This window comes from Blastocystis sp. subtype 4 (genome assembly GCF_000743755.1).
Source record: "Blastocystis sp. subtype 4 strain WR1 chromosome Unknown seqid_0143, whole genome shotgun sequence".
NCBI lineage: Eukaryota > Bigyra > Opalinata > Blastocystidae > Blastocystis > Blastocystis sp. subtype 4.
The window spans coordinates 1-27459 of NW_014569404.1; the positions used below are offsets into that span (position 1 = coordinate 1).

Sequence of the window (27459 nt, forward strand, 5' to 3'; positions counted from 1 at the left end):
GATCAGACGGGTTAGGGCGCTTTCCACTAGATATGACCGTTCTTGTTTTCATTTCTTTCACTAACCCTTTTCAACAACACATTCTTATCCTCACATCATATCATACTATCACAAGTGTAGAAATGGATTCAATACTGCCTTAAGTAGTACTTATGATAGTGTATTCATACCCTGAAATTGACTATCATATCCTCCGCTATATTCTATATCCTATTCTATCAATTGCTTGTTATGATTATACAGATGAGAAGGTGATAGTTGTCATTCACTTGGAGCTGGCGATAGGTAGTTTTTTGATATATGGTATTGGTTACCATTCCAATGGTGACATGAAGAATTGAGAATATGGATAAACGATAGGGTTGAGGCATCTCTCTTTAGATTATGTCGTTTAATATTCAGTTGCTCCCTATACAAGTGGCTCTCAAAAATGGATTACATTATCGGATAGTTTCGTATTATCATTCTCGAATGGCCAAATTGGACGATGCGAAAATACCGCCTTACAAAATGGTTATAGGAAACCTCTGTCTTCAACCCACAAAGTACTTAGTCGTGAAAAAGTATGTTTATATCCTCATCAGAGGGAGTGTGTCACCAATAAATCCACTTTTCGAGACTATTTTCAGAGATGAATTGTTCCGATGCTACCATCTGTTGAGCAATTCTCGATACAATTGCATATTTTATTTTGTAAGCTATGAAATCCCTTTCAATTGCTCTGCTGGTATTGGCATTGGCCTCAGCTACTAACTGGGTTGTGTTGGTGTGTGGATCTGAAGGTTACAGCAATTACCGTCACCATGCTGATATGTACATTTTATTCATATTTTTCATTCTGTAGTTCGCATGCTTATCAGATTGTGAAGGCTGGAGGTATTGATCCTGACCACATTATTACGATGATGTTCAACGATGTTCCTACTGCTTCTAGCAATCCTTTCCCTGGTCAACTGTATAACCATCCTGGTGATGATGCTCGTGATGTCTATGCTGGTGTTGTTGTGGATTATGAGAAGACAGAAGTATCTCCTGAGAATCTGGTGAAGGGTTTTGACTGGAGATGAAAGCACTGGAAAGAAGGTTCTCAAGTCGACTGAAGAGGATAATGTGTTCCTGTTCTTCTCGGATCATGGTGGTGCAGATATGCTTGCCATGCCTGGTGGCAATATCCATAGCAAGGATCTTCTGAATGCTATTCAGACAATGCACGATAAGAAGATGTACAAGATCTATATTGAGGCTTGCTACTCTGGATCCATGTTCTTGAACCTTCCTGAGGATCTGAATGTTGTTGCCATTACTGCTGCCAATGATAAGGAGTCGAGCTATGGTTGGTATTGTGGTTCGGAGTCTGTTGTCAAGGGAAAGCAGGTAGGACCTTGTTTGGGAGATGAGTTCTCTGTGTACTGGATGGAAGATGCTGATAAGGGTGAGGAAGAGACCGAAACTCTTGATGAGCAGTTCCATCGCCTTGTTAAGGGAGTGACTAAGAGTCATGTTAGCATTTATGGTGATCAGTCCTTCATGAATGATGTTATTGGAGAGTATATTGGTTATCCCAAGAAGACTGCTGTTGAACATCAGATGTCCTTTGAGACTTGGGATTCTCGTGATAACGAGATGTTGTTCCGTCTCTTCATGGCTGACCATACTACTGGAAAGGAACAGAAGAAATGGAGAGCTGCTTATGAGGAGGAAGTTGCTAACAGAAAGGCTATTGACAAGTACTTTGCCTCCCTCACTACAGAGCCTAGAATGTATCAGGATGTAAGTGGTGTGAAGAATGTGAATTGCTACAAGAGTGCTATTGAGCAGTTCACCTCGACTATGGGCTACAGTGACTACGCTCTTAAGTACTTCAAGGTGTTTGCTAACATCTGCAACGCTAATCCTAAGGCCTTCAGTGGTTATTAATGGATTCCACCAATTCTGTTTGTTCAGGAAAGAGTTCGTTGTCATTTATTGTGGATAAACCCTCCGTTCTTATACACAAATCCACCATGGAGCTGGTGATTCTCTGTAATGGTGACGAAGTGAAGGTAATCGGATGCATATGTCCTGTAATTGGGAATCTGATCATTTCTGATTGTGAAGGAAACCTAATTGCTGGTTCGTTTGATGATGAGCAGAATGGACAATTTGCCACTATGAACATGTACTCAACAAGAATTACTGGTCTATTCAATGTTTACAATGGAGTTATTGATTCTTCGGAGGATATAGATCTGGCTGAACCAGGGATTCTCGATTTATCAGATGACGGCGATCGTTGGGAAGGTCTGGTATTTCACGGAAAACCATTTGGTTGGGGTTCCTTTATGAATTCTCGGAATCTCTTTTCGTATGTGGGATTTATGATCAATGGACAGAGAGTAGGATTTGGCTATGATTATTTTCCTGATATCGATAACGAAGTTGTAGAATATGAAGGAAACTATTGTTTTGATCAACGGTTCGGAATTGGGCGCATCTATGACTTGCAAGGAAATGCCCTTCGGGATGGATTTATTGTTGGTTCTTCAATGCAAGTTATTCCCTCTATGTCTGATGACATTTGTATGTTACAGACTTGGGTCGAATCACTAGTTATTTCTTCGTGTTGCTGTCGATACAAATCATTTTGTACCTTTTCATTTGATATCTTGTCAATGCTGAGTCAATTGAAGAGCCTCTCTATTGCATCAGGTTGTTTCCAACATTTTGAATCCTTTTCTCTTCATAACCTGGATCAGCTGGAGAGTATAGTTATTGAAGATTCTTCTTTTGTACTGAGTGCTGTGAATCAAGAAGTCTTTCATCCAAAGGCATTTTTTTCGCTTCAGAATTGCAGAAATCTAAAATCTATATCTATTGGCAAAGGATCATTTCAGTTTTTTGGGTTGTTTCACCTCTCTGAGCTCAAATCATTGGAAGATCTGATAATGAAGGGTTCCAATTTTTCTCAGGCAGCTTCGTTTTGTCTTAAAGGTAGTTCCTTTTGTTCGTTTTAATGTAGATCTTCCAAAGATAAGGAAGTGCTCTCTTTCAGATAACTGTTTTCAAAGTGTTAAGAGTATCACTTTTGATAGTAAGACTGAATACAGGTCCTAAGAATAGATCTACCGCAACTCACTTCTATTATGTTGGGAAACCATGCATTCGATGGATATCATGGGAAGCGGGATGTTTTGTGTCTGCAGAAGAATTCCTTGACCTTGAATGGTAGTTGTACGAAGCCCTTCTCAGTTAGATCTCCCATCTCTTCAAGTTTTAGAATCTGCTAGCGAAAAACCGTTTCTGTTTATTGAAGCTCTTAAAGTTGATAGTATCTTTATTGCGTTGGATTGACGTAGATGTTCCAGGATTACAGGAGATCAAGAATTCAGAATGGTTTAACTGTCTCAAAGTGTTTTCGGTTAATGGTGGATGTAGTGCTTAAGGATAAGATATAGATTGTAAAGCGCTGGAGGTTATCACCTCATGTCAGTGGAATTCTAAATTGGTAGAATCAGATCCGAAATTATGGAAACCCCATCTCTTCAGTATGAATAAAAGTGATGCAGCAAGTGGAATATAGGAATGTTTGTTCCAATCCGTTTACCCTTTCTTATTGAATCGATAAGGACTGTGTTGTAGGTATTTGTGGACTCATCCTTGTAACATCCATCTCCTATTTAGAGCATCCTGTCATCAACTACTCTATACAGCCATCACTTATGTTAAACTATAAACCCCAACAAACACATCAGAACACACGTCCCTTCATAATCACCTCATTCTTTCCAGGAGTCGATACAATCCGTCCTACTTCATACACAACCTCTCCCTCACTTTCCAAAGCTGCCTTCACCTCGGAAACACCTTCCTTTTCAGCAATTACAATCATTCCAAGTCCACAATTGAACGTCCGCAACATCTCTGTCTCAGGTACATTGCCCACACTCTTCAGCCAACGGAATACATCCAACACAGGCCAACTTCCAGCATCAATCTCACAAGAAGTGTTCGGAGACAACACACGCGGAATGTTCTCCAACAAACCTCCACCTGTGATATGAGCAAATCCAGCCACCTTCTTCGTTCTGCATGCTGCTAGTACGGCAGGGACGTAAATACGAGTTGGTTCCATCAATACCTCACCCAAAGACTTCTCTGGAACGAATGGACAGGGATCTGCCACCGACAGACCCGATACATCTACCAAACGACGCACAAGCGAGTATCCATTCGACTACAACTTATTCCTCTCCCTCAATCATACATGCGGTCCGCTTGAGGCAAGACCTAAAACCACCATCTCCGGTACCGTCGGTTTTGGTAAGACGTCCTGACGCTTTACAGCTCCCACAGCGAATCCAGCAAGATCGTACTCACCTTCGGCATAGATTGAAGGCATCTCAGCAGTCTCACCTCCAATCAATGCGCAACGAGCCAGCTTACAGCCATCACAAATACCCTTCACTACACGTGTTGCTGTTGCTACATCCAAATGACCCGTTGCATAGTAATCCAAGAAGAATAGAGGTTCCGCACCTTGCACAATCAAATCGTTCACAGACATTGCCACCAAATCCTGACCCACAGTATCGTGAAGACCTGTCTGGACAGCCAGCTTCACCTTTGTACCCACACCATCATCACAAGCCACCAACAGAGTGTCGGGGTCCCCGTATCCAGCGCCATGGAGATCAAACAAACCTCCAAATCCACCTAAGTCCACATGACAGCCAGGACGATCCGTTCCCTTGCAGAATGGCTTGATATTTTCCACCAGTTGGTCACCCTCACTAATGTCCACACCAGCATCACTGTAGCTGATCACTCCTTCCTTCTCCACTTCAATTTCTGTCAAATCATCTTCACCGAATCGACGAATACATTCAACCAATGCTTTCCCTTCTGCCTCCTGAACACGTGCTTTTAGCGACTCAACAGTATCAAAGCTATATACTGGGACATGACGCTGACAGACAATAGGACCACAGTCTACATCTGGAGTCACCTTGTGAACAGTGCATCCAGTCTCCAATCGGTGATCGGCAAGCACTGCCTCGTGCACATTGTTGTTCATGCCTCCAGCATATTCAGGAAGCAGCGAAGGATGCACATTAAGAACCATCTTCTTGCATTTCGTGAAGAAGGCAGGAGAAAGAATCCGCATGTATCCAATCAATAACACCAGATCGACTCCATAGTCGTTCAAAACGTCACAAATAGCCATTTCATGCTCTTCACGTGAAATGTCCTTTCCACTCAGATGAATTGCTGGGATTCCATAAGTATGGGCCTTTTCCAAAATACCTGCCTTCCCCAAATTACTGATCACACACACAATTCGTGCATTCAACTGTCCCGTTGTAATGGCTTCCTGAATAGCTACCATATCCGTTCCCCGAGTGCTACCAAGTACTGCTACACGGACACCTGCCTTTACTGCACGACCCCCAATATCGTGACGGAACTGACAACCCTCAAACGTGACTTCCTCTACAGCAGCATACGCCTGAGCAAGGGAAGCACGGAATGTTGGAGCTACAGCAGTTATGGTGAGCACACGACCTCCACTTGTCACCACCTCCGACTCTTGAAGCTTCGTTCCTGCATGGAACACTGTTACACCCTCACGCTTGGCCGCGAGATCGAGTCCCTTGATCGCGAATCCCTTCTTGTAGGAACCAGGATAACCAGCAGATGCTTCCACCACTGTTACAGCTGAGGCATCCAGCCATTCTACAGAAAGAGTGCTAAGAGTATGATCGCAGCAAGCTACCATTATCTCGTATAAATCGCTCTTCAGCAGAGGCAGAATCACCTCCGTCTCTGGATCTCCGAAACGGCAGTTGAACTCCAATACCTTGATCCCAGTAGCCGTAATCATCAGACCGGCATACAGTACACCACAGAATGGAGCTCCCTCTGCCTTCAAACCACTGATACATCTCTTCAATACTTCCTCAGCAGCTTGACGACACAGACGAGGAGGCAAACAAGGAGCAGGAGCATAAGCACCCATACCTCCTGTATTGGGACCCACGTCATTATCACCCACACGTTTATGGTCCTGCGAAGGAGGCATCGTCACCACTGTTTCTCCATCCGTAAAACACAACAAGGACACTTCTTCGCCTTCCTACAAATCATCATCTTCCACCTATCCCACCAGACGCTCCTCGATCACGACCGTGTCTCCAGCAACACCAAACTCGTGGTCCATCATTATTTCACGTAGAGCCTGTTCCTCTTCTCCCTTTGCAGGAAGTAAAACACCTTTTCCGGCAGCAAGTCCAGAGGCCTTGATTACAACAGGATGATTGACTGATTTGATATAAGCAAGAGCAGCGTCAAAATCGGTAAATGTTTCATACTCCGCGGTAGCAATATCATACTTCTTCATCAAATCCTTCGAGAACTTCTTTGATCCTTCGATCATGGCTGCCTTGGCACTGGGACCGAAACTACATTCCAACAAAGACCCACTTCCTACCACTTGATTCCTGCCTCACGCAGCTTATCTGCAAGTCCATCGACCAACGGAACTTCAGGACCAACAGCAACAAGACAAATTCCCTACTCATGATCATTTCCCCAAAACAAAACCTTTTCCTGGCAAAAAGCGAGAATTTTATCATGCTCCTTTTCACTAATAGCGACATTTGACACCTTCTCCATAGAAGCAGTGCCACCATTTCCAGGAGCAACAAAGACATGTTCCACCTTCTCACTCTGTGCAAGCTTCCATGCAATAGCATGCTCTCGACCACCACCTCCAATTACTAGAATACTGGACATACTACTAAAAGACTATTGTATTAGACTCTACTTAAAGGATTCCAAATCCCTACAGAATAAAATGAAGTAACCACTGGATATTTGGTTGGAATTGGGAATGGGTCGATCCCCGCGATTCTCGGTGATTTGGTCAATGAGATAATGTAGGGGTGGAAGAGTATGGGAAGACGGAATTGGAAGAATACGAGAAAATGAAATTGGAAGTAGAGTTGATGTGGAAGAAGGGAGGAGAAGGAGAATAGAGGTTGACAGAATTATGCTGGAAGTGGACTTGGGAACCAAAGGCAGAATTAGGAAGGCATAAAGTGAAAAATCGAAGGAAATGGACTTGTTTTAGTTGGTACAAGAAACAGTAACATTTTACTTCTTCTGAACCAACTGGTTTTCCTTCAAGGCAATGATAAAAGGCCTGAATAGCATTCTCTGCAGTTCCAAGGTTTCTTACAAGCTCATTCCTCTGACTACTCTTGTATCGAATACTACATATCACGACCACATAATGTACACTGCTCCTCGATGTGTTCTGTAATTGGTGTCATCTGATTCTGAATCGTCTCCACAATCTGGGACGCTAGTTGAGTAAACAGAATTTCCAAATCGTCTTGCATTCCTAATCGTCATAAGAGCTCACCATTTACACTTGTTACCAACAACTCTATTTTCTTTTCAGTATCTGCTAGTCTCTGTCGGAAGTACACTACAGATTCTTCTTCTTGACTTTCTGTTGTTTCATTCGAAGCTCCAGTATTCTCATTTGTTAAGCCTTCGTGTTGTTCCATTCGAGTCGTTCTGATATTTTCAAATCGAAATAACAAACGAGTAGTTCAATCACATCATGGAGGGAAAACGAAACATTCTTTTTTTCGCACAAGCCCCTAGTCGCTTGAGTCACCACTTCAGTTTGTCAATGACAATGCTATGCAAACTGTCTATCCTCTTCTTATCCTTTGTTTAGCTTGTCTGAGTGCCTGGTTCTTTATCTATGGAGTTTTTACTATCCATTCATCGGTTCTAGCCCACTTGAGGATTACTCCTGTTTATCCGGCAGTTGTATTAGATGAACATAGTGCAACGTATTTTACTACTTCTTTCCTGTTATCTAGGGATACATCGACTGAAGAACAGTTTTCTCCTGTTCTTGATCAGAATATTGCAGATAATCCGCTGTATACTGAACAGGTGAATAAAATATCCGTTGAGACTCCAACGACAGTGATTCCTACACAGAAGTGGACTCTAGTTATGGTTAACCGAACACACTCATCCTTTTCATCTCAAACAGCAATCACAGAACCCTATTGGAACCAGACCTCGTTTTATATGAATCTAGGTCAATTCTATGAACAACAACCCCTTTATCTACATTTGTCGAACCATCTGAACTCTTTTTCATCTCGTTCCCAGTGTCTTCAGTGTGGATCCCACTATCCTCTCCTCACATCCATTCTAGCAGATGAACTTGAATGGAACTATCGTTTTTATTATTTTAATGACTCGTGGTAGGTTTGGATGCTGTCATCCATCTCAGGATCCCTCGATTCATTCGTCTACAGGAAGAAGTCTATTCTCATTACCGTTCCGTGTAATTCTTTGTTACCATTTTCATTCTTAGAAATCGGTCAAAGTTCGATAATATGGCCGAAAGGTCGAAATCTCGTAGTTGCATTATTTATAGTCATTATTCGCGTATGCGCGTACAATATGCTCTTGATTCGGGATCAGGGTGGATTCAAGGTCGCAATCTTTGTTATCAACCTAAGAAGCAACTCTGGCATTCCTATTCAATTCGAGGTAACCCCATTAACATACGGGCCTACGGCAAACAATGTATCAATTCAATCTCTCTTTAGTGTAGTTTTCCGCTATGGCTGGAACTTTGAGTATCACAAGGGAGAACCCCCAGCATCCAATGTTCTGTGGTTGAATGATACTGGAAGTTACATCGCCATTGCTTTCCGTCCGAAACATATCACGCACTTTGCAGAGAGTGTCAATTTGCTGTTGCTGAAGCTTCTTGCCCCTGAGGGGTTTCCAACGGTCGTAGAAGCCTCCTCCTCTCATTTGTAGTTCAAGTCGCTTTATCTCCCAACATTTCGTGATTTTGAAGAGTACCCATGGTCCAAAACCTATCTTCATCTCCTTCTAGACTCCTTTCCTGATCTTCCTCCTCCTTCCGTCTATCCAGTGGAAGGAATTCTCTCGATCTTGCGCAAACATAATCGACCCACATATTTGTGTTTTCGTCGAGTGACTCTGATGGATCGAATGGCCTTCAATAAAGATGGAGGTATATTCGCTGGTTTTTTTTCCATCGACTGGATGCGAGCACTTTCCTATAAGCATGCGAATGTTCGTCCTATGACTGTTACTCTTCAAACCCTCAAAATGGGAGTACTAGAACGAGGGGCAGATCGGAAATGGATCAACCTCTTGATGTATCTCCGTGCCATCAAGATCCGATTTGGAGATGTACACTTCTATCAATCTATTGAGCATAGAGACTCCGGACACATCGAATGAAGATCGGTAAAACATATGCGGAGCAAGTGCTTCAGTTTTACCAGATCGATATTGTATTGGGAGGACATGGAAGCGCAATGGCAAACGTCTTCTTTATGAGACCAAATTCAGCTCTCATTGAATGTAATCCTCCTTACTTCTTTGAAATGTGTTTTGCCAATATTGCCTTTATTTCTCGTGTTCATTATATTAGTGTAACCAATTATAATGCTTCTGGAATTGATATCACTCAAAAGCAAGCAGAGCATCTCTATGCAAAGGGAACGTTCTTTTTGTATCGAAGACGGTTTGCCAAGTTTAACATCTTTCCAAATGTTTTTGCGGTTGTTAGTGCTGTTGAAGATGCTATGGAGTATGTTTACCGGAAGAGATTTGTCCATTTACAAAATGATCAGTGGTCACGCGTATTTTTGGAGTGGGAGTGTTTGTTGAAAAGGGTAACTGATCATGGACTGTACTAGAATGGTATATTACTTTTTTAACGGATTGAGAGGCATCAGCAGTCCATGCTGGAGTAAGTGTCATTCCCAGCTATAATACATCCTTTGTTCTCGTTTAACAACATTCATTGATGAATAAAATACAACTGTCCTCGCAAACAAACACTCCATGAATGATGACAACTTACGACTGCGACAGTGACACATTGCGGCGGCGCAATTGACGAATCACTTTTAAATCACTCCTTTCAATTATCTGTCATGTTTGCAAAAGGTAGTCGCATCAAAATACCATAAGAAATAGAAGGAAACATGCAACCTTCCGAGCAAAAGAATCGTACTCTTCCTCCTCTCAAATCATTCTCATAGCAACGCCGTCTACACAGCAATATCAACAAATGCCACCAAACGCCAACCAGCAGAATACCTCCTTTTCGCAACAGCAGTCATCATCTCAACAACTCCAACCCACCATAATTGCACCCTACATTGTTCCATTATCCTTGAATCTTCATTTGTAGCCTGTTGTACGGCCTCAGCAGTTTAGTAATGGCCAAAACTATTATCTATTGCCGAGCGATGAAATCCAGAAGATGCTACAGCAAAATGCGTTGATTATTCGAAAGTTCATCTCCGATGTGAAGAGTGGAAGTAGAATTATTTTGAATATTTCATCTAGAACAAATTGACGTAACAGAATACTCAGGTCTTCATACAAGTGTCTATCTGCTCTCTCTCTTCACCAAACAAAAGAATGGTTCGCTAGCCAAATCAGGTGTTGCTGTTAGTACATATCAGACGTTGATAAAGAAAATGAAACAAGTCCAACTACAAGTGCAAAACAAACAGTGAAACTATTTGTTCCATTAAACCTTTGACTTCTTCATATATCTAGGCACATTTCCAGGCAACGAACGTTCATTCTGTATCTCCTCTCGTACCTTCTCCTTGCGGCGAATTGCTACAGACTCTGCCATCTTCACATTTCTACTCCACTTTTCACGACGAACAGCCAACGAATTACGCTGACGTATCTGCTCCGCCATTTTTGCCTCACGTTTCTTACGTTCCTCCTCCTGATCCCTCAACATTGCCCCAAAACTCAGTGTCTCTCTCATGTATCGTTGCGATGGGTGACTTGTCTCTAATCGCACAATCGCTTTCACCGGATTCTTTACAGGCAGCACTGGCTTCGTCTCTAAAACGCGCTGCTGTGCTGCTTTTGTCAGAAGCATGTAATGAGGAAGACTTGATGTATCCACTTCTCGAATGGCCTCTACAGGTATATGGCGAACAGGTGGCTCCTCTGGAATCGGCTCCAGTAACTTCTTATATGCCTCCGTTGTTTGCATATATCGAGGAATGTTCGTAGGATCCACTTCCTTAATTCTATGAGAAGGAACAGGATTGGGTTTTTGTGACGGTTCAATCGACTTCTTGAAAGACTCTGTTACCTGCATGTACCGAGGCATGTTATTGGGATCCACTTCACGGATCTGTGCCGCCGAAATACGTTGTTTCGGTGGCTCAGGAGCAATGGAGCGTCGATATGCGACAGTATCACGCATGTACCTAGGACAATTGTCAGGATCCACCTCTTTGATTTGGCTTGAGCGAACAGGCGCAGCTGCTGGAACAACAGAGGTGCGCGAGATGAACGAAGCAGTTGGTCGCATAAAACGTGGTACCTCATCCGATTTGAGAGGTTCTACTACCGAAGGACAATACTTCTTCTGAATAGCAGCTACTGACTTGCGGTAATTCTCTTCTTGGATAATCGCTGCACGACGATTTGAAGATGCAGTAGGACGCAAGTAATTTGGACACAAATCCCTTGGTTTCGCTGAATGCTTTTCTTGACACAGCGCATCAATACTATCTCCGTCCGAATTATCTCCTTTCGAATCTTCATCCTAAGAAGTCACTAAATCAATGCAAACAAACGTCATGTCGTAAACCCTTCACAAAGGAAGGCTCCAGTACTGGCTCAGAAGTGCATTCTGCTGCAGTAGCATTCTTTGTTTCTTCCTTCTTATTACTCTTGGTACTTCCCGACTTGTTCTGAACAATAACACCAACTACATACTTGACGATCCTCTACCATATCCTGGTTTTCTTCTTCATGGTTCACAACAGGATCCATAGGTGAAGGCCTCTCCAGTGATATTTGAATGCACACTCCAAATCCATCCTGCAAATGGAATTGGAAAAATTCTGTCGATTTGTTAACAATATCCATATGACTACTAATGGCGTATCATAAGATGTCCTATTTGTAGAGATTTCAATCTCCTACTTCTCTGTCCATTCTCTGGATAAAACAAACATATTCTCATACAAGAGTCGTTCGAATGGCACAGTAACTTACACTCGTATCATACATATCGGTAACTTGATTACTTTGACCATACCGAAGTAGAGATGTCTCCGTTTTCAATCCACTCTCCTTCAAGGCTCTCAAGTAAATCTCAATGCAGTTATGACCACAAATCGTAGTTTCCGTTCGATCCATATAGGCAGCAAACCCCTACATTCATATCCCTCCCACAAACGTACGTTCGCATCTTGACTCTCAATGAACTGAACACCTTCCTTATCCAGAGCCTCAATACTCTGCCATATCGCACCTTTACTCTTATCGTAGTACTGAAAGTCAAAGTTAGGGCCCCAATGACAGAAATCCGAACTTATCACAAATACTGTCTTCGGATCCTTCATGTAGGGAACCAAACTCCTGAATATTAACCCTAAAATCCTCTAATACTTGGCGTATTCCACTTTTCGCTTCTCCGATACATTGCCTACCATGATCATCACAATCTTCGCCTTCGTCCCAAACAGCTGATGGATAAAAGGGAGCTCAATCTCGAGACTAAATTTCATGGATATCCTCAGTTCCTCACCTATGCTCATTCTCCTCATCAGCCATTCTACAGCTACTGTACAGCCCCTACAATGATAAAACCAGAATACCCATCACTGTTTCGTTTAGATCCTTTTGAGCCTCCATATCAACATCCAGTACACCTCCAGGAGTCTCCAATTGAGTTGCTTGAGTCAGCATACAATCTCTACATATTATTCAATGATTCTAGCAGTACCGAGTATAGTATCGATGACAAGGACCCATCACAATCACACGCTCCACATCCATTCCCTGCATGTGTGCAAAGGACTCTGCAGCAATACGACCCGAATATCTACAGATCAGAGTCGCGTTCCAAACCGACGTCCAGCCAGCATGCGGAACAATCACACCTTTCACTCGTTCCAATCCAGACACCTCCACATCGCTAAACCACTCTGTACTTTTACGCTAAACACATAATCCCTACTCGAAATCCGGTCTTTCACCACCGATGCTTTTCCTGGATACCTACATCTCCAAACCCTCTCAAATTCCTACCATGTTCCAGCAAATCCTGTTCTTCGCAATACACTCATTCTTTATGAACTACCCGTTTTTGCGACACTTACGGATATCCGAATACTCAGTATTCTTAAAGCCATGGGTTCCATTTTTTCAAGTCTTCTTGATTCTCTCTTTGGATCCAAGGAACAGCGAATTCTCATTCTAGGTCTCGATAATGCAGGAAAGACTACTATTTTATGTATCCCCTTCTTTATTTGTCTTATTACCAGATAGACTTCAGCTTAATGAACCCATCTCGACTGTTCCAACCATCGGTTTCAATGTAGAGACTGTATCCATATTCTTCTTCGTTGATTTTCAGATTACTTATAACAACCTAACATTTCAAGTCTGGGATTTAGGAGGTCAGACTAGCATTCGTCCGTATTGGAGGTGCTATTATCAAAATACTGGTAAGTATATCGCGATTGGATCAGCTTTAGATGCCATTGTATTCGTTGTTGATAGTGCAGATACTGATCGTATTCCTATTGCCAAGACGGAATTAATGGCGATACTGAACGTATAGAGTTTTTTAATTGCGTTCTCATCACTAGGAAGAGGAGTTACGAAATGTTTGTCTTTTGGTTTTTGCAAACAAACAGGATGTACGAGGAGCACTGAGGTCAAACGCCGTATATATGAAGTTCTCTGATCATCTTCTAGTTATCAGAAGCCCTGGATCTACCAAGTATTCGGGATCGGAAGTGGACAATTGTGGAAAGTGATGCCAAGATAGGAAAGGGACTAAAAGAAGGATTTGATTGGCTGGCCCAGGAGCTCAATCCTCAGGGAACCAAGTAATAGTCTGTTTTCTACAAACAAGAATGAGAGAAGATTAACAGTTCTCCAAAGCAAGTAGAGCGGCTCCAACGACACCCGCATTTCCACCGAGAACTGCTTTCACAATTGGTGTTTCTTTTACTGTAGCAAAGGCACTCTTACGGAAGGCAACACGAGCAGGCTCCAGAAGCAGATCCTCCAAATCTGCCACGCTTCCTCCCACACACACTACTTCAGGATTCAAACAAGCACACATCGATGCAAGTGTCACACCCAAAGACTCGCCCACAATACGTACTGCTTCCACAGCCATTGCATCTCCCTTCAATGCGAGTTCGCCTACTTCCTTTCCTGTCTTCACCTGCTTCTCCTTTGACACCAGACGGTTGTACTCATAACAGAGAGCACGACCTGATACATACGCTTCAGCAGCTCCGTCATTCTCACCATTATTACGACCATCCCGCTGGTATACAACCTGTCCGAAACACTGAGCCATACGATCCGTTCCACACACAATTTCTCCGTCCTTGACGAAACCACCTCCAAGTCCTGTTCCCACTGTCAAGCAGAGTGTAGACTGTTTCTCCATACCGGCACCCACTCGTGCCTCTGCCACTGCTGCACAGTTCCCATCATTGCAAACCACCACAGGCAAGTTCATGGCCTCTGCAATACGATCTCGCAAAGGTGTTCCCTGCCAATCAGGAATGGTGGAGGTTGCATAAAGAATGTTCCCTTGACAATCGATTGTGCCTCCTGTACTAACACCAACGCATATTGGTACTGACCCCTTCCAACGACTCTGCAACGACTGGAGGAGATCGACACATGCCTTCACCACACTTGCACTCGAGTCTTGGGGACAAGACACCTTTTCGGGACCCAGGAGCAAATGCCCTGTTGCATCCACAATTGACCCAGCAATCTTCGTACCACCAATATCAAGCGAAAAGGCAGTGGATGAGAGGGAGCGGACAGTCTGCTTCATCGCCTCTGCATACTGTTTTGTAATCCACATTGGCCGGGTAATCATCGACCCAACGACAATTGCGTGAGCACCCAATCGGAGAAGCTTCTTTGCATGTTCAGGACTCGCAATACGGCCCTCACAGATGACAGGGATCTTTACTGTCTGAGAAAGACGATGAACCAAAGCAAAATCCGGTCCTTCGATGTGAGGCGAATACGAAGTGTATCCAGACAGAGTGCTGGCAACAATATCTGCTCCTGCGTTAGCAGCAGCAACTCCTTCCTCAAAAGTAGATATATCAGCCATCACTAAGCATCCAAACTGCTCCTTAATTTGCTTAATCATCTCAATTCCAGTAGTTCCATATGGATGAGGACGATTTGTCACATCGAGAGCAATAATGTCAGAACCGGCCTCGAAAATCTCTCTAGCGCGCTCCATGTTTAGAGTGATACGTGTTTCGTAGCCATCGACATCTTCCTTATAGATGCCAATAATGGGGAGCTTCACAGTACGACGAATAGCAGCAATATGCTTGGGATCGTCTGCACGAATTCCTACCGCTCCACCTAATTCAGCAGCTTTTGCCATCAGTGCCATGTTCTCGGGACCATATAATCCATCTTCTTCATGTGCCTGACATGATACGATAATTCCTCCTCGAATTTGGTCAATAATAGAAGCCATATGATAAGAAAATAGGGATTTGTACTCAAACAAAGAATTGACAATTTCCATAAAATAACATCGTTCTATTGCTCCTCCAATCTGCCCTTTTAATGAGCACTTGATACCCTTGCAAGAGAACCATGCCGCTCGGAGAAGGGATACTTTGGAACAACAAATAAAGCATTATGAAGAGGTCTTTCCATCAACTACTCCGTGTACACCTACGTCTGTGGAGGAATCAGCCGAATCCATTCAAGCAATCGCTTCTTTCCTTCATTGTATCCCCGGTCCTCAATCTCATCATAGCGACCATTATCGGTTAGGTACACATCACGAAGGGGTGGTCGAATCACCACATCTGATTTCTGAAGGAGATTATCAATACGGCGATTCTCACTCCATGTGTACATCAGTTTCTGTTGGATTCCTGACTTCGATATCTGCTGACCAAAGAAACGAGGAAACAGTCCTTTGAACCACAAGGCAAAGCCAGATTGTGTATCACCTACTTGAACATAGTTGTCATCTGGATATCCCTCCACATTCACCGTTATTACACTATGAGGATGAAATACCGAGCACATCACGTCCGAAGGCACATTGTTGCAATATCCACCATCGACCAGCAGATTTGGAGTCGGCTTCGTCTCATCTCCAATAGGAGGAAAGATGTTCATGATCGACATGGACCCTCTTACATATCGCCACATCGCTCCATCACGAGCAATCAATTCCTAGATATCATTTCAAGTATGGACTCTCACTCGGCAATTCGTAATATCACTACAAATACAGAAATAAGGAATCGTCGAGTTCTCAATCAAGCGATTTCCCAATGCATCATGGGTAACTTTGTTAATCAGATTTCCCCGAGTCTAACAATGAAAAGAATTATGAATATCAACCATGGAAAGGATAGGAAGAGTCCAATCCATCAGAATATTCCCGATTGATGCTAATGTCATAGCTCCTTTCTTTACCCTCTGACGAGTACACACGTAATCTCCGCGATTTCCACTCGCTACACCTCCCACAAATGAACCCATTGAAGTGCCTCCTATGTAATCTGCAGGAATTCCCAGCTCTTCCATGGCTCGTAATACGCCCACATGAGCATATCCCCGAGCACCTCCTCCAGAAAGCACCAGACCAATAGCTGTGTTTGTTAGATAACGTGCCAGGCGACGGATATCGGAGCGAGGAACTGCCAAATCGCGGTAAGGTTGTTCAGAATGAATCACAACATGATGGACTCGCTGAGGAGCCAGTGGCATTCTAGAAGTGAGTCCATCAATCCAATGCTACAGAATGGCTCGCCATTCTTGAAGCATACGCTCATATGCAACATCACTCACATTGTCTTCTGCTTCGCGCAGGAATACAATCTCACGACGAATCCCCAGCATCATTCCTCGTAACGTCTCATAGTCACTTGTCGAGAGTGGTGCATCACACACATTCACCACAAGTAACACTGCATCACTCTATGGTTCTTCCTTTCCTTCTCTCCTACATGATCCAGCAGATGGGCATTCCATCCCTTTGCTAATCCATCGCCTACCAGAATCGTACGTCGCATTTGTTGAGGGCCAGTCAGACTACTGATGCGAGATCGATCAGCAGAGGTGACAAAAGAAGCAGGTTGAATAGCATTGAGAGCCGAATACAACAGCTGAGCAAAGAACGACAGTGTCGATGAATTCTGCGTAGCTGCAATTGTAGCGATTGTCTGAAGGTATCGTCAAGAACTCTTTCCGTGTCATTCATAAGGATATCTCTCGTTTCTGCTTCACATTGAGATCCTACGAATCAACTGGTTCTTCAGTACCCACAATATCTGTTCGTTTGATATAATTGAACATGCCCACAGGAGACTGTTTCATCAATGAAACTAACAAAGAGCGTGGAATCAACAAGATCTCACTACGACGTGCTATGCATCAAATCACTTCCATTTACTCACTCGAATACATATTTACAGAGGCTTTCTCTTGATTGATGCACTGACTCACAAATAACAATACATCACTGCTATATTCCTACTCTTCATATTTCTCCTTTCACCTACACTCACAACGACCTCATTCTCTCTCTGACCTCTCACCTTTTCTTCCCCAGTCTTGGTTTTCAACCGCCTTGCTACTTCTTCTTTCTCTTCCTCACTGAAACGGTGTCGACCGTCATAAGATAGTCGATACTGAAGTCTGTACTTCGTTGCATCCTGTCGGGCTGTATGAGTAGAGCGTAATCGGCCTGAAATCAACAATACAGCATTCTCCACATCATCAGCTTCCCGAATTAGACATTCACCACGTTCCTTCTCTATCCAATGACATTCTCGTGTGATGAATGGAAACTTAGTATGCAGACTTGATAAGAAATAGTTGATTAGAAACTGAAGTGACTGAGGAGACAACGAATCCAGCTCTCCTATGCATTATCTCACTCTGAAGATAGTACCTTTGTAGGTAAGCATCAACAAGGAAGCCCGATCACTACGAACATAATAGGTATGATTCTCATGGTAGGTCAATAATGCACCTTTACTGAACTAGTATTGAATCTCATTGACATCTCATTACAATCACAGTGACTTCTCCTGTTGGTTCGATCACCTCTCCTGTCAGAACAATTACTCTAAACATCATTTCATTCCTCAATATAGACAGAGTATACGGAGTAATTGCAATTAGTTGGTTCTTTGGAACCATGATCACCGAATCTCCATCTCCTCCAACAAGTGACTCTACTGCATTCGGCAGAGGATTGGTCTGGATCAAGGACCACAAGGCAGGGAATAAGTTCCGCACACAATAGGGATCCTCTACCGTCTTCGTCTCCTTCATTGCTTCCTTCATAGCCCTACGATCAGTATACCTCTTAGTTTCTACAGCAAGGTAGAACTCTGAAGGAGATGCTGCAAACGAACCAGCTCACTTGTAACCAGCGTATTCAACACCTTCCGGCCTTCCTCTGTAAGACTACGACGCGGTCGAAAAACAAGAAGTTCTGTATTTGTCATTGCACGCACTTCAATTCCCTTCATATTAACTTCTCTTTTCAATCCTACACTCTTGTACTCCTCATTTAGAAGGGTTCCTAACACCTCCCAAAACATCTGGTAGGACGAATAAGGAGAACCCTCCCATTTCTCTTCTCGGCTCTCTCCGTCCTTCAAAAGGACACTACCGCTAATTACGATGCATCTACAATTATCACTACGCAGAAAACGAACATCAAATCAGGCTGTTCTGAACTCTGGATCAAATCATCTTTTTCCACAAAGACACGATCAATTGAATCAAATAGTGACAGAATTGACTGGACTGAAAGATCTCTTCATCTCATTTCCACCAGATTTCCTTACACGATACTGTAGGCATTTATGAATCGATATGCATTCAATTCTTGACTTGTCATAGACTCCTCACATTTCGTTCGTCTGACTCGGTTCAACTGTGAAATTGAACTCATCTGTAAAGATGAAACACTCTGAAGGAAAAAAGGAGTACCTGTAGACGATGGACTATCCTTCTATACATTAATATCCACGTTTACTGGTACATGTTGCAACTTCCGATTCTGTTCGGCATACCATTGTCTTGCAGCTTGATATTGCTGTCTCACCTTTCCAACGGATATCATATCTCCTGTAAAACGGGTCCATGTCTTTGTATGGGTAGTAATATCTTCACTACAATCATCAAATCCACTTTAACAAATGGTATACATAATTTCCTTCTCACTGTACGTGAGGTAGTGGAGAATCCCATAAACGATCAACGCGATAACAAGGATAATAAATGCAGAAAGACTATAGAATCATTATACAAGAAAATTCACTTACTATCCATTCATTATCCTCAAATATGGAAGAGTTGTCTTCGTGCTGATACCGATTTCCCGCGTTTATTGGTAAGAAGATTCTCAGATGTGCAACCCTTCTCATAGGAAAGATCGAATGTGTATCTATCGAATGGATTATATAAACAAAGTCAATTCTAGACGAAGTGATGTGAAAAATACACGAAAACACAATTCCACAATGAAACGACCTTTTTTTCACAATAATGGAGGAGGACACGCCATACAAGCGTGGAGTCAACTATGTTAAGCTCTCCAAGAAGTATGTGAGCCTTTTGATCCTGTTGTTTCTGACTCCGATCGTATTCCTCTTCTTGGGATATGTCGTTTCGAATTCACCAAATGAACGACCACAGTTAATCGAACGGTTTGAATGTATTTTTGAATTGATTCTAGGTATAATGAGCGAATTGAGGTGTGGTTCAGTAAGCGATACGATTTCATTGTTAGAAAATTCTTTATTAATTCTACAGAGTTGGTTCGCGTCAATATGATGAATGGAGACTTGTTTCCCGTCAGTGATGCCTGCAGTCGACAAGGAGACCCCGGAGACGGTTGTATCTACACTGCCTCTTCCTTTTTTTCCACAACCGTTGACACTTTGTCAGATGTTGTGTCTTTCGTTATCTCCGATGGAATGAATTTGACCTATTTTGAAGATTCTGCTCCTCTTGTGGACCAGAAGATGGTGGGAAAAGCCTCACTTCATTGTTCATCAACGACCGATTGTCATCAAATATGTAAGAAACGGTCTGGATACTGGATTCCTTCTATGGAAATGTGCAACATTACCCTTTATCTCTCCTCCCTCTGTTATCGATTGCAGAAATCCGGTGAAGACTTCACGTTAGACACTTCGGGCTTTGTTTCCAAAACGGGAATAGGGTGTTATCAGTCCAATGGATGGTCTCCCTATCTCTATACGAAGTCTCCTGCAAACGGGACGATTCCATTAGAGGTAGTATGAAAAGGAGAATATGATATGTAGATTCGATATAACTTAGATCCCATTGTTACTGCTTCGTTGCTAACTAATGGGTGTAGTGACCTCTATCTGATGAACAGTACTCGGGCAGCGTGCTTTGGAAGGGCTCATGAGGATCAACTTGCTATTGCCCAGGTTCTTTTTCTTGTTGGTGTTTTTCTATTCTGTACAGAGACTCTTGTAGACCCCTTATCTCTATCTTACTTGTAGTGCACTGTTGTAATTTGCTTCTTTTGGGTTACAAAGAAGCGTCACATCTCTCCGACACGTCTGATGTCTCCCTCTTATGAACAAATCTTTACACCTCTCTCGTATGCTGAATTACATCCTGTGGAACTGCCTCCAGAATTAGAAGGTCTTGGAACAAAGGGATTGCATGAGCGGTTAGCTGTTAACGGAACATTGCGCGTGAAACAGCCTTCTTTTGCAGATAGTGTTCCTGGGCCTGTAGAAATTCTTGACATATAGTCTAGCGTGTTTTTAGAGTGATTTCATCACTTTAGTTATGTACTATCATGTGTTTGTTTATATGGACCCTATTCCTTTTCCGTATTGTTACAGCATGGCATAGTTGGAGTATTGGATTATTGTAACCATAGATATGGGTCATGCTGTTATCTTGCAAATTGCCCTCGATTCAATTCAACCAACACTTCGTGTCGATTCTAGACCACTTTTCTCAGTCGTAGACTGCTGTGAAGACGCACTTGGAATTTCTGCAAGCAAATAGTCTCGTATGTAATGGATTTATTCTATAATAGAAAGGATTTACATGATATCTACTCAGCCGTAGGAATGAAGTGATTGATGGATTATAGGCGTGTTGGGCCGATGTGGTGAAGAAGCAAGAGGACTTTATGGAAACATGGAAATGGCATGTTGTTGATGGGGTTTCTCCATCGACAGAAGAGAATGGACTTACAATGACAAAGAAACTACTATCTAGGATTCAATTAACAAATCCGACAGATGCTAGTGTCGTATCTTCTTTCGTTTCTCAGATCTAGTCATCCGATCTTCGTTTTCTTGTTCATATCGTGGCCGATCTCCACCAGCCACTCCATACTACTGGTTCATTTGATCAATGTAGCTTTCGTTGTTTCCTTTCCCATAGACGGGTCAGAGATGTTTATTCGCGTGGAAGATCATAACGAGACCCTTCACTTCTTCACAGATCGAGTAGCAGGAGCGATTCTGAATCCAAAGGAATTACCTATGGTAAGTGATTGGCTGCGAATGAACTTTAGTCTCCTTCACAAATAGACTATATTCAAGTTCTTGCAAAGGATATTGCTTCTCTTTGTACCATCACAGATCCCTCTGAAAGCGTCGAGAATTGGATTACTGAATCTTATGGAGTTGGACAAGAGATTTATCGGATTGTGGGGACAGAACAATATGTCGTTTTGTCCCCACTCCAATTGAAACAAATGCAATCATTGTTATTGTCCCAAGTAGATTTGTCAGAATCAATTGATTGGCAGATGTGTCTAGCAGGGAAACGATTAGCACTTCTCTTGGATCCTCCTTCTCATAGTCATTCTCTCTTCCTCTGGTTCCTTGGATGTATTATATGTATCGTGTGTATACGATTGTATCGATATCGAATGCGGAGATTGCGCTACTCTCCCTTGTGATATGTTTGTTGTAGCAAAACACTCTATTGTCCACTTTTTCGATTCAATACAGCTAAAAAGGCTTCTTGTGGAATCTCTACATTACTAATTGTTCGTAATCGCTTCTTCCCTCGCTTCTGAGCTTCCAACAGTTTCTTCTTACGAGTCGAATCTCCTCCTCCAACCAACTTCCCTCCCTTGACCAACACATCCTTACGATATGGAGGAATCCTCTCTCTTGCGAAGATCTTGGACCCAACAGCTGCTTGAAGAATCACCTCAAACTGCTGTCGAGAAATCTCCTCCTTCAAACGTAGGAGAATCTGCCGGCCTCGTGATTCCACCTGCTTTCGATTGCAAACAAATGCCAATGCGTCGACTGGTTTTGAATTTATTAGAATGTCTACTTTCACGATGTCATCTTCTTGCCATTCATCCTCTTCATACTCCAAACTTGCATAACCCGAAGAGAGATTCTTAACCATATCGTAAAAGTCCACAACTACTTCGGACCACGGTAAACAGTACTCCATCAATACTAGACTGTTATCGAGATACTGAATTGATAGTTCCTCTCCTCGTCGATCACGACATAGAGACATTAATGTGCCTACTGTTTCCTTTGGTGTGAGAATTGTGACTCGAGTCATTGGCTGCAATACACACTCCAGATCTGATGGTACAGGCATTTCAGATGGTTTCTTGATTAGTATCTTACGATGGTTTTGTTTCAATATTGCATAATGAGGAACAAAGGGAGCTGTCACCAATACAGGCATTCCAAACTCCTTGAAAAGTCTCTCTTGAAAGATATTCATATGCAGTACACCCAGATATCCACATCGGAATCCCATTCCTAAGGCTTCTGATGTCTCTTGTGTTACAGTCACTGAGTTGTCATTCAGAAGTAGTCTCTCTATTGCAATTCGCATCTCCTCAAAAGAAGATTGGTCAACAGGAAATACAGAAGCAAACACCATACTCTTCGGAATACTGAAATGAGGAAGCGGAGCAGGTTTAGGCTCCATGTTTGAGAGTAGGATTGTGTCTCCGAGAAGAATTTGCTTGTTATCACGACAACCAAGAATCACATAGCCAATATGACCTGCACGAAGAGTATGAACTGGTACCGAAAACGGTAGGAGGAGACCTAATTCTTGAACTTCAAACTTGGAGTTTGAATGATGCAAGATCACTTCATCTCCCTGGTTGATCTCACCATCCTCAATTTGAATTGTGCACACAATTCCCTTATAGGTGTCATACCAACTATCGCATACACGGGCACGCAATGGTGCTTTACGATTTCCTTGAGGCCAAATGATCTGATCCATGATTCGATTAAAGATTGCATCAATCCCCTTCATATAATCTTTACAATAAAAATAGTACTATCCCCTGTTTGGCACTACAACATAGAATATCCGAATCTTTTGTTTTCATAATCTCAACAATTTGTTGCTTACAACGTAGAATATCACTGTGTGGCAGATCAATCTTTGTTATAATAGGGATAATATCGAGTTCCTAATCCTCAACAAAGAAGGCATGGTAAACATGTTTCTGTGCGCTATGAAATGTTGACAATGTCTGGGCCTGAACTCCTTGAGTGCTGTCAACAAGCATTAATACACCTTGACAGGCAGCTAGACTCTTCTCCACTTCATAACTGAAATCAACATGTCCCGGTGTGTCGATCAAGTTTAGCAGATAGTTTTCTCCATCCCTTTTGTTCTTGACCAACATACTTGCAGTTTGAGCTTTCACCGTAATTCCACGCTCTCTTTCCACTTCCAAATTGTCTAAAAACTGTGCCGGAGCATTTTCCGGGATGTTTCCGGCTCGTTTCATGATTGCATCAGCCAATGTACTCTTTCCATGATCGATATGGGCGATAATACTGAATGTCCTACAGTTCTCAATAGGAACATCCAAGTAATTCTCAACAATGGCTTCCGTATTGGTTCCCGGTTTCCCCACAAAGCTATATTTTAGACAGATAAACGGTCATTGATACCCAGAGAATCTCGCAACAAACGGACAGAAGGGAAGCTTGAGAACGTGTTTGAAGTTATGAAACGTGAATCGTAGCATCGACTCCACTGGAAACCGGCCAAATTACGAATAATAGACTGTTATCAAGTTGATTCTGTCATTTTTTCTTCTTATCATTATGTGGGGGTTACTCACGTTTTTCTCTTTTATTTTTCTTTCCTATGAGATTGCTCAAGTGAGGATCGCTTTTCGTGTAGTTACCTCTCGTAGAAGATGAGTATTCTTGTGAGGAATAGATGTTAATGAGGTATATTTTGTGCAGTGTAGTGGATATGTGAAGCAAAATCAGGTTGATGTGCTATTTGAGAGTCCTTCTGATTCAACTGGTACAATATCGATTACAATGCTAAGAGTTGTAGAAGCTGTGGGTGTTTTTGGTCAGATTGGGATTACTGACTTGCCTCTGTATCCAACAGTTCATTTTGCAATGTCGTCAGTTGTACAGCCAGTGGAGCAATCTGTATCCACAGTAATGCCTATATTGTTTTCAACAGCAGCATTATCAGTAGCACCAGAATCATCAGTAACACCAGTAGCACTGTCAGTAGTACCAAAGCGATTGGTAACTCCAGTAGCACAATACCCGTCACCAACCCCTTCTTCTTCAACATCACATCAACCATCTGCAATACCACAACAACAAGAGGTTCCATCACCACACGAGACTCGCCGAAAGAGAATTCCAACCCGAAAGAATCGCTCTGGAGATGTAGCCAAATGGAATTCTTTCTTCAACCAGTACCGTACTGTCCACATTTCCAATGTGAATACAACGAAGAAAGTGGTTTATCTCAAACGAGGTACCACGGGAATTGCAGGACAAATCATTGGGATCTGTGACTCTTTGTTTATTGCAATGATGACCGATCGAGCCTTACAATGTCTCATTTCTTCTTCTACCTCATGTCTAGTTAGTAGTGATGTGATTACTGACAAATACTTCCTATTTCCGCTTCCTCATATGTATATTCCTCTCAATGCTACCATGAAGAGTCAGTTCGTTTCGGTGATATCACTTCTAGAACAGATCCAAACACATGTTCCTCCTCGGTATAATCACAAATACAAGTTTGTTGTTTCAGGAGTTGACGAGAATGATCCCTTGCCAAATCCATCTCGTTCGTTTGCTGGTGATGGAGCTGTGTTGATGCAGACATTGCATGTGACAGCAGACCGCTTCTTGGGACGTCGGTACAATTCCTACTTCATGGAGAGAATTGGTCTCCTGAAGAATCGAATGATGATGTCAGAGGATCGTAGTCAGCTTTATGCAACAGTGGACTTGTATTACAATCGATGTGTTCATGGCCTCTTTGCTCCCACTCCATTTGTGGATACATATTTGAAGCAATATGAACAACAGTTAGGAAATGGAATTCGAATTGGTGTTCATCTCCGAATGGGTGCTGGAAAGAGTGATTGGACAGACAGTCGGCAGTTCTTAACCCCAAAACGATTTGACACGTTCATTGGAATGTTGAAAACTCTAATCAAAGAACAGCAAAAGAAGCACGGATCGGATGTTCCTATACGTATTTTCTTGTCAACAGATAGTTCGACGATGGAGAGAACGATGCAACAGATGTTTCCCGAATTGATCGTGACTACTAAGGGATTTAAACGGTCTCATGTTGGAGGTGTGAAGGCAACAAAATATGGCTCGGATTCCATCCTAAAGGCAGTTCTGGATGTTATGCTTCTTGGAAAATGTGATTATCTCTTTCTCACTAGGCGGAGTGGCTTTAGTAAAATTGGATTGTACTATGCGGAGGAGAATACCTCCTTCCGGTTGATTTGATGTCTTTGTTAGGATACTCACAATTTGGATCTCCATTGCACGGTTTGTTTCAGTATCTTCACAAATGGATGACGATAACTACCAACAACAGCAAGATGAGATTTGTGCCTTGGAAGCCATTTATGCAGATAAGTTTGTAAAGTGGGTACAGACGGTCTATAACAAAGTAGATTATCTCACAATTCTTTTAAACTACTCATTTCTAACGATAAAGGACGTTCAGATTTGGAATTGACCATCCATTACCGAAACACTTATCCTTCATTGGTATATCCCACCTTTGACGTTTATGCTGAATGGTTATCAGATGAGCAAATCCTCCGTATTAGAGAATCTCTGGTAGTCCTCTTCTTTTGGTCCTAATTTAGATTCAACTATTTGCAGAGAATGTGGGAAGGGTTATTGTTTATGACTGGGTGGAATGGATTCGAGAGAATGTTCAACCGCATTCTTTATCACCGGATCCTACAGAAGAGAAATCAGAACCAAAGCAATCCAAAGACGATATTCAGAGTCCTTTATTGCACTCCAAAGCCAATGAGGTTCCTGTTCCTTTACCTGAAAAGGAATATATGGGCGGTATCCATTCCGACGAATTCGTTATGACTTTAAAATGTGTAGGATCCTCAAGTACCTAAGAAATGTAGCCTAAAGTGTTTTCAGATGAGGCATTTACGGACCGAAAAAGTACTTTCCAAGCCCATTGTGCTGAAGTCCATTCCGAAACCGAAGTGAAATTAGTACTTCAGTATCTGTATACAAATAACAAGATTCAACGGTCTTATATCTGATTTGCGATTATGGATAGAGCCACTCACAATATGTATGCTTATCGCATTTATGACCAAGAACGAGATATTTGGTTTCAAGATAATGATGACGATGGAGAAAGTGCTGCTGGAAGCCGTATGCTTCATTTGGTAGGGAGAGTAAAATGTTGATCAATTAGATGTTTATGATGGATGTTAAGAATGTTCTTGTTGTTGTGTCACGATGGTGGGGAGGAATTCTACTAGGTCCAGGTACGGAATGAATTAGATTGATAGAAAGATCGCTTTAAGCACATCAACAATGCTACTCGCAATGTCCTAGAAAAATGCGGTTTCGTTACTACAGAACATACCAAGAAGAGGAAGTTCATTGTTTCTTAACAAACATAGAGTGCCACTTACAACTTCGGTGCAGGAGCAGGAGCAGGAGCAGGAGCTGGGGCAGGTGCTGGAGCCGGAGCTGGAGCCGGAGCTGGGGCAGGGGCTGGAGTAGGAGCAGGTACAGGAGCTGGAGCTGGAGCAACAACGGCTACAGGTGCAGCTGTAACAGGCTTTGCAGTCGTCGGCTTTGTTTTAGCCAGAGATTTCGTTTCTCTGTTCACCATCAGCATAATACCCCAAATAACAAGCAGGATACCAACAATAATCAGAATGATTCCAAGTACCATGAACAAATCCACCTTGCTCTCAATACAGAAAGAAGTAGGTTTATCCCACTTTGCCAGACCAATTCCAGCCTCAACACAAGTACGTGTACTCGTTCCCTTATAACCTTCAATCGTTGTACAATCCAGAGTGTAACT

At 42.5% G+C, this 27459-nt stretch overlaps 12 protein-coding genes across 12 annotated transcripts; 6 read left to right on the forward strand and 6 right to left on the reverse strand.

Moving 5' to 3' along the window:
* Window positions 1–1758: 1758 nt before the first annotated feature.
* On the forward strand, window positions 1759–3421 carry JH06_2474 (hypothetical protein; the record flags this gene model as incomplete). The annotated part of the gene is made up of 6 exons (XM_014671680.1): window positions 1759–1909; window positions 1945–2970; window positions 2999–3070; window positions 3100–3204; window positions 3233–3307; window positions 3336–3421. The coding sequence occupies 6 exons, from the start codon at window positions 1759–1761 to the stop codon at window positions 3419–3421; spliced, it is 1515 nt and encodes a 504-aa protein (XP_014527166.1).
* Window positions 3422–3727: 306 nt separating this feature from the next.
* On the reverse strand, window positions 3728–6771 carry JH06_2475 (phosphoribosylamine-glycine ligase; the record flags this gene model as incomplete). Its single annotated transcript, XM_014671681.1, has 5 exons — window positions 3728–4213; window positions 4244–6112; window positions 6143–6437; window positions 6470–6549; window positions 6580–6771. The coding sequence occupies 5 exons, from the start codon at window positions 6769–6771 to the stop codon at window positions 3728–3730; spliced, it is 2922 nt and encodes a 973-aa protein (XP_014527167.1).
* Window positions 6772–8459: 1688 nt separating this feature from the next.
* On the forward strand, window positions 8460–9752 carry JH06_2476 (hypothetical protein; the record flags this gene model as incomplete). The annotated part of the gene is made up of 4 exons (XM_014671682.1): window positions 8460–8598; window positions 8627–8811; window positions 8839–9240; window positions 9270–9752. 4 exons carry the CDS (start codon window positions 8460–8462, stop codon window positions 9750–9752), a joined length of 1209 nt encoding a protein of 402 aa, XP_014527168.1.
* An 845-nt stretch (window positions 9753–10597) lies between these two features.
* On the reverse strand, window positions 10598–11970 carry JH06_2477 (hypothetical protein; the record flags this gene model as incomplete). Its single annotated transcript, XM_014671683.1, has 3 exons — window positions 10598–11644; window positions 11676–11792; window positions 11818–11970. 3 exons carry the CDS (start codon window positions 11968–11970, stop codon window positions 10598–10600), a joined length of 1317 nt encoding a protein of 438 aa, XP_014527169.1.
* A 93-nt stretch (window positions 11971–12063) lies between these two features.
* Window positions 12064–13175, reverse strand: JH06_2478 (hypothetical protein; the record flags this gene model as incomplete). The annotated part of the gene is made up of 9 exons (XM_014671684.1): window positions 12064–12258; window positions 12288–12465; window positions 12496–12603; window positions 12635–12681; window positions 12712–12802; window positions 12833–12931; window positions 12962–13047; window positions 13086–13107; window positions 13138–13175. 9 exons carry the CDS (start codon window positions 13173–13175, stop codon window positions 12064–12066), a joined length of 864 nt encoding a protein of 287 aa, XP_014527170.1.
* Window positions 13176–13239: 64 nt separating this feature from the next.
* On the forward strand, window positions 13240–13947 carry JH06_2479 (ADP-ribosylation factor; the record flags this gene model as incomplete). The annotated part of the gene is made up of 5 exons (XM_014671685.1): window positions 13240–13342; window positions 13374–13435; window positions 13466–13666; window positions 13701–13778; window positions 13810–13947. 5 exons carry the CDS (start codon window positions 13240–13242, stop codon window positions 13945–13947), a joined length of 582 nt encoding a protein of 193 aa, XP_014527171.1.
* Window positions 13948–13981: 34 nt separating this feature from the next.
* JH06_2480 (n-acetylmannosamine-6-phosphate 2-epimerase) lies at window positions 13982–17147 on the reverse strand (the record flags this gene model as incomplete). The annotated part of the gene is made up of 7 exons (XM_014671686.1): window positions 13982–15667; window positions 15694–15763; window positions 15794–16302; window positions 16333–16443; window positions 16474–16843; window positions 16874–17052; window positions 17082–17147. The coding sequence occupies 7 exons, from the start codon at window positions 17145–17147 to the stop codon at window positions 13982–13984; spliced, it is 2991 nt and encodes a 996-aa protein (XP_014527172.1).
* A 223-nt stretch (window positions 17148–17370) lies between these two features.
* JH06_2481 (hypothetical protein) lies at window positions 17371–18686 on the reverse strand (the record flags this gene model as incomplete). Its single annotated transcript, XM_014671687.1, has 8 exons — window positions 17371–17501; window positions 17532–17607; window positions 17637–17998; window positions 18029–18119; window positions 18151–18205; window positions 18245–18430; window positions 18460–18608; window positions 18639–18686. 8 exons carry the CDS (start codon window positions 18684–18686, stop codon window positions 17371–17373), a joined length of 1098 nt encoding a protein of 365 aa, XP_014527173.1.
* Window positions 18687–19638: 952 nt separating this feature from the next.
* Window positions 19639–22054, forward strand: JH06_2482 (nuclease; the record flags this gene model as incomplete). The annotated part of the gene is made up of 11 exons (XM_014671688.1): window positions 19639–19799; window positions 19829–20390; window positions 20421–20597; window positions 20628–20864; window positions 20921–20987; window positions 21017–21112; window positions 21148–21206; window positions 21236–21397; window positions 21425–21503; window positions 21532–21635; window positions 21665–22054. The coding sequence occupies 11 exons, from the start codon at window positions 19639–19641 to the stop codon at window positions 22052–22054; spliced, it is 2094 nt and encodes a 697-aa protein (XP_014527174.1).
* A 23-nt stretch (window positions 22055–22077) lies between these two features.
* Window positions 22078–24127, reverse strand: JH06_2483 (GTP-binding protein; the record flags this gene model as incomplete). The annotated part of the gene is made up of 4 exons (XM_014671689.1): window positions 22078–23394; window positions 23426–23560; window positions 23591–24017; window positions 24051–24127. The coding sequence occupies 4 exons, from the start codon at window positions 24125–24127 to the stop codon at window positions 22078–22080; spliced, it is 1956 nt and encodes a 651-aa protein (XP_014527175.1).
* A 79-nt stretch (window positions 24128–24206) lies between these two features.
* JH06_2484 (hypothetical protein) lies at window positions 24207–25886 on the forward strand (the record flags this gene model as incomplete). The annotated part of the gene is given in 4 exon segments (XM_014671690.1): window positions 24207–24284; window positions 24336–24888; window positions 25000–25620; window positions 25639–25886. The coding sequence occupies 4 exon segments, from the start codon at window positions 24207–24209 to the stop codon at window positions 25884–25886; spliced, it is 1500 nt and encodes a 499-aa protein (XP_014527176.1).
* A 602-nt stretch (window positions 25887–26488) lies between these two features.
* JH06_2485 (hypothetical protein) lies at window positions 26489–26946 on the forward strand (the record flags this gene model as incomplete). Its single annotated transcript, XM_014671691.1, has 5 exons — window positions 26489–26503; window positions 26534–26664; window positions 26695–26806; window positions 26857–26908; window positions 26933–26946. The coding sequence occupies 5 exons, from the start codon at window positions 26489–26491 to the stop codon at window positions 26944–26946; spliced, it is 324 nt and encodes a 107-aa protein (XP_014527177.1).
* Between the last annotated feature and the right edge of the window lie 513 nt (window positions 26947–27459).